General features: G+C 35.1%; 1 protein-coding gene across 1 annotated transcript in view; it reads right to left on the minus strand.

The window, feature by feature from the left end:
• Positions 1-11074, minus strand: part of LOC117318102 — a 36152-nt gene extending 25078 nt beyond the window's left edge. The window contains exon 1 of the mRNA XM_033873103.1: positions 11002-11074. Coding sequence (XP_033728994.1) covers positions 11002-11074 — 73 coding nt within the window. The remainder of the gene's footprint in view (positions 1-11001) is intronic.
• Between the last annotated feature and the right edge of the window lie 1066 nt (positions 11075-12140).

The raw sequence follows: 12140 nt of genomic DNA on the forward strand, positions 1-12140 counted from the left end.
ACATTTACGATCTTTTCAATACTTCAATAATACCAGGACGTGATATGAACCCACGTATATAGCCGTTATCATCGTTTTAATTATTGTCTTCCGGGAATGTAACTTTTGAAATGGAGAGAGATTTGATTAAATAGTATTGTTGTTTATCTCATAAATGGTGAAAGAGATCTATAATGCGGGGGTACCTGGTACATCTCCATCGTCAATACCAGATTAATTACCACGACACAATATACATTTTTGTATAGTGGTTCACGCAATGCTCTTGTTTATGTTGTTTAGAGAGGCGTTCAGGACGTCTCTGTTTTTCGTATTTGTTATCTTACTCTTCCGGTTTCGTTTCCCCCTTCGTCATTGTAGTCTTTTGTTTCCATTTCGAGAAGCTTTCTGAGTTCTTGCTCTGTAAAGTGTATTTCTCTTTTATAGAATTAATAGTAGATTGAAAATAATAAAAATAAAAATAAGGCCTGTTCTGTTCACCTATTTCATTCTTATCAACATCACTAAGGTTTTATTCAGATTTGTCCGCTATACGGTCTTTTTGAACACAGCGGGGATTTTTAGCAAAAACTCAAATTGATCGATATGTTCATTAAAGCAATATGAAATCCTCAGTGGATTTCAATACAAAAACAAAATTAAAGATTTCATTAATAATAATAATGCAACAAAAATATATACGAGTGAAAGACAAAGTGAAAGTTGAAGTCTTTTGCGCAACATGCCGTTTTTACTTAAACTACATTCACACCTCATATTGATTGTGGTTGTTTTACCATACCTGATCAATTGAAATAAAAGAAAACTAACAAAAACACTAAAAAAAAACCACAGAATGAAGCTTTCGTGTCAGGCAGTGCAGACACAACGCGGGATCTGTAAACAATGTGACGTCATCGGAATGTACAAGTTGCAACAATGTACACCAATGTATATTTTACATGAATACACTAATGAGCAACGAAATTGGACGCAACATTAACCCACATGCGTATTGAAATCAAATCAAGGTTTTTCCAAACATTGTTCCACCGACAGAAAAATATATGGCTCGCTGAACTCATATAAGTTGATTTATGATTGTGAAACCTGAGAAGCTATAAACTTTTCAAACAGATAAGATTTGTAAATTAGATTTGTTTGTCTGTTTGATTAAATCACTCTTTCGATATTGTTGAAATCTTACACACATTATTAGACTCGCAAACGAAGTAGTGAGTAGAGCCCTTGGCGTCAGCAACTACTTCACTACACAATAGAGAGTGCATTAATCTCCTAATTATTAGATTACATTTCATTATTGTGAACTGATATTTTTTTAACACTCGCGGTAACCTCTGTGGATCAATTTATTGACAACATAATCTTAACATGACATGTGAGGACAAAAAGTTATCTCAATGTTAATAATGTCATAAATTCCGAATTAAGCGAAACACTGCTAAAGGAAATATAAAACATTCTACAAAACACACTAGTGATTTCAGTCTTCGAGGACATGAACAAGTATTCACAATGTAGGAGAAGTTGATAAGATATATAACCGTCAATAAATTGAGAATACAAGATGATGGGGCATGGAAATCATCCTGGAGATGACTCAGATATTCATTACTGGCGCTGGCGTTTCTAATAAGCTGTATCAAACTAATACAATACAGTTATATATTATATGTATACTAACAATATGCATGGGTTAGATTGTTTCCATTTATTTTGTTTAAGAAGTCATCTTCGCAGAATAGTAAATGTCCATTGATCTGTGCATACCATTTAGCCACTAGTTGAAATATGATTATAAATGCTATCACGTCTTCTTACCTTTTATCTTAGTGTGTATGTTAGTCATAAAAATAATGCTTAATATTCAATATATTTGTTGTTTAATTGATCAGTAAGTTTGTAATGTGCATGCTTATGACTATAACGAGAGGGCTTCCATACGCTTTGTCTGTGGCTCAAGACCTTTTGTATCAAAGCTCTGACCAATATCATCATCTAAAATAGAATCAACGTGTAGACATGATGTGATTTGTCAAAAATTGTATATCAATTGTTTCTAACATGTTGTTTTACCACCCGGCTCTACTACCATCATATGTTTTAATGATTCACATAGCATCATGGATAACAGACTCGCGTGCCCGTGAATTCAAATGCTATGTATCATCGAAAACTATTCATATATATTTTTTCTGAGTGTCATAGCCTACATCATCACAATTTTCTAACAGAGAACTGATAAACTTGGGCCACCTAGTTTTATTATTACCTGTATGTGTCTTGTACTATTTTTGAGTAAGATGAATATTTGTCTTTATTGATTAATATCCTTGCGTTGTAATACGATTTGTGAAATATAAACAGATATATTTCATATTTTGATAGCATCAACCAAATTTATCAGGATATTGTAAAACAACATGACATATGTCGTAAGATAATTCAAAACCATCGTAACTCAAAACAAATTTAAGTCAGTGTTCTTGTGTGGTCAGGGAGGAAGCTGGATTTTATTCTAGTGGATGGAACCGTATCTTGAAAAAGGAATAGTGATAAGTTGCCCCAGAGGGTTATTGGAATGATCAGTGAATGGAAAGACAAGGGGTTACATTTGTCGGATCTTTGCCCAGGGATTTTGCGGGAAGGGATTTATGGAGTTAAAAGCACAAGCTTTTCTTGGTTCTATGGTTTCGTTTGTCTTAAATAGAATATAATCCAATTGACTTGGGTATTGATTATTACCACAAAGATAAATATTGATGTAAACCTCATAAGTTACTGTGATATGAAAATAATGGATATATCAGACGCTGTGTAATAAATAATGTTTCAGTGTGTTCGGTTGATTCAGCTCTTCAACCATAAACCTCATAATCCTCGTCGACATCATGGCAACTCTTTGGCTTCATTTGAAAATAGAGGCTGGTCATAAGCTATGTAGAGGCGTTTATTTTATTTTTTTTTCTACAAAGCAATAAATACATAGGTTCCATGTCTTGAGTTCATCTTTCGTAATGTCTCACTTAACACCTCCTTACTTTTAATTGAGCGCTCACCCCTTTGAGGAAGGCTAACCGTTCTGAACCCTGACTAGACAGTGTCGCTGAAACTGAACCTTGTTCTGCTCACCATGCCTTTCAGCTGTTAAATTTTCGGTAAGAACTTCTTAAGACGTTATCAATATATAAATAATTTTAAATGAAGTTTCATTTCATATGAGATTTAAAGATGTGAAGGGCAAAATAATACGAAGGTTGTCATTATGTTGTGCAATATAGTAGGATTCATGAAGTATGATATCACTATCCACATATGACGTCATAATTGATATATTACTGATCGATGAAAAACGTTCAAGGTGTATTGTATTACAACATAATATTATGTTACAAGACTGAATTCACTGAATAACAGGCCTAATATTTATCAAAATATATGTTGTCCTATGATATAACTGTCATGTTAATCAAATAACACGCTTGTGTTTATATTTCATTTGTAAAATCTTAACTTTACATATGCGATATTATTCAATGTTAATGACCTCTTAGATCCCTCGTCTTTAAGAATGACCCACTTGCACGCTTCCATTTGGGCAAACAATACTGTCTAATAGAAGATGATAACACTTTTGTATCAATTGTTGTTAAGTTAAGTTGTTTAATCTATGTAATGAGGCCACATCGACAATACGGAGTTAGCTATGATTCATATGTTTTCCAGCAACCCATTACAGCCTATTGTTCCTTTATAGAAGCTAGAAGATTTCATTTAAACGTCGTTTCAATAAGTATTTTCCGAACCTCCGTGGAACATCAGCTTGTTACGAAATCTATGTCGGTGTCGGTTTCACACTATTAAGGCTCGTTAAACTGATATTGTAATGCTCTTAACGACATTCATGTTGCACTTAGCAGGTAACAATTCTTAATAAGACGGATGCAGGAACAGGCGTGTGCAGTTTGAACATATTTTACAATAGGTTGATAAAGATTAACCATTATATATTTCATTACTTCGGGGATGAGTGGGAATATTATATAATGTTTGTGTACGCTACGTACACTGACGTTGGTTCAAGTCAGAATAGGACGTTCCGAACAATCTTCCGGCTAAATGACCCTAATTATCGTGCAAAGGTTAAGATGAATACAACACAATAAGCGCAAGGTACTACCTCCAGAATCCTATAGATTTCAATGACGTTAGAATTCCGCAAGCTATTTGTCAACCTCGACAAGGCAGTATTCAAAAGCCATGCATTTGTTCCCTTTTCCAAAGGAACCTAAATAAAATCATATCTAGATGTCAAATATTCAAAACAGATTTTATTACATTTTTACCAGTGAAATATCAAAAATTATTCATTCTATAAAAGTGATATTTTTCACTAGTGAAAAATATCACTTTTGCTGATATGACCAATCAATTTAATGATTAGAAAATACCAAAATAATTGACCAATCAGAAAGCCCGACATATATGTCAGCACCTGGACAGGGGGAACTACTTTTTTTGTTTATATTAGGCCTAGTTAGCATACGGGGTAGGTTTTTCGTTGATAAAAAATGTAATAAACAGAATATCTAACAGTGTCTTCAGTAATACCAAATAAATTTCACTCGTGTGGCTAATATTTTGATATTTTTCACTCGTGCTGCGCACTCGTGAAAAATATCAAAATATTAGCCCCACTCGTGAAATATATTTGGTATTACAGAAGACACTGTTAGATATCCTCTATGTATTACATTTTCTATCGAGATCCTGTTGAAAAACGCTGAAAAAAGAGTTATCAAACTGTTTTCTTAGACACTATGTATTCTTCCAAAACCTGCGTTGTTGAACGTTTAGGGAAATACATTTGTTTAAAGTGATCAGGGGACACGTCCTTACTAACTAACGAACGGTACACGTAGTTATGCATTTATAAAGAAAACATTGTTGTTTTGTCTTAAAATACGAGCCGTATTTTGGCAAAGGTAAGGACAGATAAAAGTAGCGACCCTTGGCAAGCCACGTTCGTCTTTCGGTTCCGAGGTAAAAATACTGCATATATTTTAAGACACTGACTATGTATTCTATTTATCCTGCAACAGTCATCAAAACAGGCATTCCGAAATGAAATGGTACACCAATATTCTAAATATGCCTTTCAAAGCAGTTTCACTGAGAAGTAGGTCAGTTGACGCACGTGCTAAGATTCCAACATACAGCTGTTTTTCGTCATTTCCTTAGTTTTAGTTTTTATGATGTGATTTGATTTAACACGACAACTGCACTTGCATGTCTAGAATGCTGACGTAAACAGTTTAAGATTTAATTACAACCATGCGTGCTTCTATTAAATGGACGATGATCATAATACGGCTCTGACATTATAGAAGATTAATTTATTCCATACAAGTACATTAGTAACCATTGCAAAACATATCTCTGTCGACTCTGTCGCGTTATTGTCTGAACCAGGTCATATACTTTTTATCGATGAGTATTTTTGTGATGGCGATTCACAGAGAATCGTCTTGCTCACGACTCCCTGGCCATACTTCTGATTTGATATTCCTTTCACAGTTCAGTTGGGTTTGGTAGCCATGTCAAACATCAGTGTATTATATGAATGCTAGCGAACGATAAACATGTTTTTTTTTCGAATAGATGCTAAATGTTTTGAGTAGTCTGCCATCGACCACTGATTTCTCAATTGCTAACCGACGGAGTAGTAGATCGCATATTCCTAGTATGTCAATCGAGCATTACGGGATACACCATATAGCGGATCACAGGTCACCTTATATGAGAAATCTAGACATTAGTACAGCTTGGGTATAGAAATCAAATGCGACGGCAAAATCCAGCATAACACTTTACCCCCACTTAATATTCAGGACCATAGCGATGTTATTATGGACTGACGAAGGGGTCAGAAGGATGAGTCGTGCGATAGAGAGAATGTTGGAAATTATGATGACTATATTGAAACACGCCGATACATAGCAATGATTAAAGATTGAAAGGTAGATGAAGTACTAGATGATAGTCATTTAATATTGCCATACAGATTGGAAACTTTTAACACATTGAATTTAACAATAGTATTATTGGGAACAGAACATAAATTCTGATACATAGAGCCTAAATTGTTGAACTGAACAGCTGATGCTTCAGAGCCTGTGTTGTGAATCATAAAGAAGGCGAAAACACTCAAAATATGTCAAAAGAAATATCAATATCTTAACGGTATTACTAAATCATGATTCAATAAATTTAGAAATTTTCAATTTTTTATTTTAGAAATTCGTATTGCGACAATTTAAGGAAAAGCCTTTTTTCCGCTTATCGATGACATGCATGCCCTTCAAAATTAATGCTAGAACCGATACTGTCAATCCTGACTGGCATCGCCGCCCAATCCTTTAGGCTACCTTTCAGTCGATCTTAACTGTCAACACACGTCTTTGTCCTAAAAGCTAGAAGAACTGATAATAACGTACATATTAGATTATAAATCTGGCCGTTTATAGATAATACAGCGTAAATGCAGTCAGAAGTAATGAGCATATTTCGAGTCTACATTACAGATAAATTTGATGCATTGTAGATTAGTAATCGTCAACATGAGTGAATTTCTGATTTATTTGATAAATAATATTCACCATTGGATTACACTACAGGCACTCGACCTAAATGTCACAAAGAATTCTGGTCTAAGCTTTCATTTCCCTCCATGCGGGGTTTTCATGACCGTTTCAATTAGGCTGTTTTATTTCTCTAGTAACGCTGTCGCCTTCTAGGATCCCAAGCTGACAAACATGAAGTCCGTTAGAGTATGATTCGGACAGATATTGGTTAAATGCGGAAAATTTCTTGTCGTCTAGGCCTATAGCAATAATTTTAATTCTCTGCCCTTGCAGGTTTCGTAAAGAGTAAGCCCGACTCGTATCTCAAATGTTTTGCCTGGATTGTTCTTACCTATGCAGTGCAAAGGCAGATCAACACTAGGTCATTTTCATAATGTAAAGTTCATTATAAACCTGCTCTCTTCCTTATGACAGGCTGATATTCGAGGTCAGCAAATGTAATCACTTACATACAATCACTTTTTAGATTAGCACGGACATGTTGGTAGAGGGGCGGACACAGTAGTAACATACTAGTCTTTCACCGATCAAACGTGAAGTGAATGGAGGTCACGTTGGTTTTGCTCAGATGCTCTGGTTTCTTTTTAATATATGATCCCTCGCGCGTTTCCAGCCTGGTCAAAAAGAGTGTTGAGCATACGTTGATAAAACTATAGGTGTTTAGTTTATTTTGACACGGACAGATAGAGCAGGCGAAACAGTTTTGTAAACCATGTTTAATGGGCTTGACCAGAACATGAAATATTATATGAGAGTTTGTAGGATTATGCAGTCGTGACCTAACAAAAATACATTGTTACTTTCCCCAAAATGTGAAATATTGTTTAGGATATCAACGAGACTGAAAATTGATCAATCGGCACCGAAACGTCACATCTAGTGATGTATTATATTCTTCATTAAATAAATTCGTACGTCATTAATATCATAGCTAAAATCACGCCAAAGCATGACGCACTTGGCAAACGTTAGCAGCTTACGTCAATAATGTTTTAGTTGAATCACATCAAAGCATGACACACTTGGCAAACGTTAGCAGCTTACGTTAATAATGTTTTAGTTCAATCACATCACAGCATGACGCACTTGGCAAACGTTAGCAGCTTACGTCAATAATGTTTTAGTTCAATCACATCAAAGCATGACGCACTTGGCAAACGTTAGCAGCTTAGTCAATAATGTTTTAGTTCAATCACATCAAAGCATGCTACACTATGCAATCGTTAGCAGCTAACGTCAATATGTTTTGGCTTAACTCACACCATAGCATGACACACTTTGCAAACGTTAGCGGTTTACGTTACTTGTCTTATAGCTAATCTCACAATAACATGACACACTTGGCAAGCGTTAGCGGTTTACGTCATTACTAATATGGCTAAAGTCACACCACAGTTTGACACATTCTGCAATCCTTAGCGGCTAACGTCAATAGTGTTATAGCTAATCTCACACCAAAGCATGGTACACTTGGCAAGCGCTAAAGGATTACGTCATTTATATCATGGCTAAAATTTCATCAAAGCATGACACACTCGGCAAACGTTAGCAGGTTACGTTAAAAGTCTTATAGCTAATCACACACCATAGCATTGCACACCCGGCAAGCAAGGGCAGCTTACGTAATTAATATAACGACTAATCTCACAACATAGAACGACACACTCGACAAACATAAGCGACTTACTTCAAAAATATGACACACTTGACAAACATAAGTGGCCTACGTCAAAAATGTTATAGCTTATCTCACAATAGTATTAGACAATCGAAAAAAAAATCGGAGCTGGTGTTAATAATTGAACGGCTAAACTCACACCATAACACGACACACTCGACAAGCGTTAGCGTCATACATCAATAGTGCTATCGCTGGCCTCACTCCAAATCATGACACACTACTACATTACATTATCTCAGACCACAGAATGACACCCTCGTCAAACGTTTGTGGCAGGTAAACGTCAATATTGTTATGGCTTTTTTAAGGTAGATTGAATATTGCACAATGATTATCAACATTTTTTACATGAAATAAAATATACAAATCCATATAAATACATTGCCCAACATGCTTTACTTATAAAACAATTACATTAACAATTAATATTACAATATATATGTTATGCATATTCATCACCTTTACCTACACGCATATATAGACAGATATACAAAATGTATCCAGAAACATATATATGTAATACACTAGTATCAGCTATGCCTACACCCATATATAGACAATTTATACAAACATTTTTATAAGCAAGTACTCTATACATATCTTGCCAGAGACATGAGACAGACTCACATCTATTAAGGTATGCTTATTCAGACAAATCGATACCAAATAGATCTTTTTTATGATCACATTGATGCAAATATAATTATCTTCCTGACAGTGAAACGACTCTTTTATCTAACCCCATATACGGTACTAGAAATTGCATTTCATCCAAGAGGAACATTGCTGCATATTAAATCAGTGTTTTCCTTAATTTAGCATACTTTTTTCTGTTTCTACACCATAACAAGTGTCTGGAAAGGTAATGATTCCCTCCGGCTATCTTATCTGGAATGTCTGACCGTAGGATTAAAAAGTGCAAATTACGAATCATTACTCTGTGCGACTCTGTTCGTAATATCATATTCCGTAAATTGAGTCATGATATCAAAGGCGGCTCGGAATATGACACGCGCTGACAGTTATGATGGATAAACTATTTTCCTAAGCTGAATTACTGAGTTCCTCGTATACCTGTTTAAACTATCGGTTACATATATAGTGTGGAGGGTGGACGGTCTACACTCTGGAGAACTTCTATGGGGACTGTAGACCAATTTAGTACTTTAAAATCTCATAAATAGAATATCCTCAATTCTGCTGAGATTCCACAATCAATATATTGGTATGAGTTATGTGTGCAATATGACGTCATGATGATTTTTTGAAAAAGTAAATAAACGTTTAAAAGATCATGTAAACAGCAAACTGAACATGTTGTCGTATATAAATATCAGTTTATGGTGGACGCTTGCCTACGTTGTGTTCTCACAAAAGCAACATTTTGCGTCCTGGAACCTTTTCTTATTATGATTTATAGTCCTCCTTGCCAGATTGAAAGTATGAATCACGTGCATCGGTCACGGCCTTTGTCACATTTTACGATGATGAACTTATTATGTCCATGATGGTCGTAATTGTGTACTTTTCTCTATGGACTATATGCATGTCTGACCACATCACAACTCATAATGAGAAGTTCAATGGTAACCAAGGCAAATTCACCGTGTTTTTACAATGGGTGAAGAAACATTGACATATCTCTAGAAATTGACATATCGTAAAAAAAAAAGTCTGAACACTGAAGATTGTTTCGAAGCAAATGTCCACACATGTATTCTGTATTGGTTATATGTCTCTGAAGATAAGGTCACCTTTAGTACAAAATGTAAGTATGGGACATCATACAAGTCGTGCGTATCTTCTCAATGCATAACTCCACGGTGTTTCAATGACCTTTTCTTGACCTGAAATTGACATTGACATGCTTGCTGCTTCAAATGCTACAATGCCATAAGAACAAATGGTATACAATCGCTTTATAATTTGAAATTTTATGAACATTTGCGGGACTAACAGATGACAAATAATCCCATCAACATATACCGGAATTAATGTCACCAGTTTGCCTGTCCCTTTTGTTATGTGCATCCGTACTCGCTACTAGTTCAAAGAAATGTATATGTCTTACGATTACGGATATGATTACCTAGGGGTGTATCGCAGAGAGCAGACTGGACAACACAACCAGCGGGTTACTATTATTGACAACGCGATTTATGCCTGCATGGTTTCCGCTCCCTTTAGTAGGTAAGGAACGTCCACATACAGATATAGATGTGAGGATGGTGTGCTATTGTTAAGGAAACAACGACTTTATATAGATAGAGGAAAGTATTCATTATCAAATTTAGAAGATAAGGAAGCAGAATCATTAACCTCATAGGCACCATGGTCCGCAATTTTACGAGAATACTTATTGAATTGACAAACCATCATGAAACCTTAGATTTAAAAATTCAATAAACCTACCTCTCCTGCTGAATATCAGAAATCAAACCCTCAAGAGGAGAACAGATTATAAGCCTTTAGGGGAAATGTCTCAATGTAATGTGCTGCTATCTTTGAACTGTCATTCTTTGTTGTGCGAGTTTGTGTCTTGTCTCCTGTGTGAATACTTTGGAGAAATAACCATTCTTCATATAATTGAAACATCCTGACAAGGTTGTATTGAACTGTCAAGCCGATATTATGTATGGTAGATTAAACGAGATAAACCCAAATATTACTGATTACCTGCGGGAACATTTTCTCGGGGACATTCAAATTCAATACCTCCTCCATCCAAATATTCATCGATTTGTGTCATTGTAACGGTAACCATATACATTCCCTGAGGTATGACTGATTGCACGTGCTGCCCTTTTAGAAATTGTGATAACAATTGCGGAATTAAAACAAGGTTTTTCCTCTTTCTTTTCACACATTGAAAAAAACTAATAATGGTAGCCGTACATACATACATGCATACATACATACATACATACATACATACATACATACATACATACATCCATACATACATACATACATATACATACATACATACATACATAGGAAGAAAAAATGAATTGCATCAACGTCCTTGTGACAATCAGGGTCATGTGCAAACTAATTGACATGAGAAAAAAAATGTAGCTTGCCTTGGCAGATTATATCAATGTGCCGTCATCCCTGTAATGAATAATATAATCACAATTCGTCTATTTGACATCCAAAAGGTTGGAGATGGAATTTGTCGTTGTAGAACATCAACCAAAAACTATCTTTTGTTTGATCTATATGTCTGTATCGTCCATCTATGTTGAACTGATCACTTTCAGAAATAGCATCAAGTCGAAAGAAGATTTAGAACTTATTCAAACATATGTTTCATTACAACATTGTATGTTCTTTTAAATGACATTATTTCTATTGTTGTTTTTAGTCTTTGGTCATGCAATGATCAATCCTGGAGACAATTAAGAAAAAATGCATGCATCAAAAAGAAAAATTTAATGTTCAAATCTAGAAGGGCAATCTTAAGGCTGAAACATAAAATATACAAGTGATTATGTTGCATGCATTTCATGAATCTTTGATGCAAGGAGTTAAATTTCCGATACCGATTATTCTACCATGTTTGCTATGCAACGCCAGTTTTGATTGGTTTAAAACCATGTATTATTTTCCAATAACCCACGCTCGTGCCAATAATACACGGTCGTGAGTCACGGCTGTTACAATTTTATATATCTAATATTTACCAGTTTACAAAAGGTTAATTTAGCCGAGTGGGCTAATGGGTTAGTCTTTCAGTAAATTTTTATCACGATGCGAGTTCGAATCCTACGGAGGGCCCTTTTTTTTTTTTTTAATTTTTTTTTTTAATTTTC

This window comes from Pecten maximus, chromosome 19, assembly GCF_902652985.1.
Source record: "Pecten maximus chromosome 19, xPecMax1.1, whole genome shotgun sequence".
Taxonomy (NCBI): domain Eukaryota; kingdom Metazoa; phylum Mollusca; class Bivalvia; order Pectinida; family Pectinidae; genus Pecten; species Pecten maximus.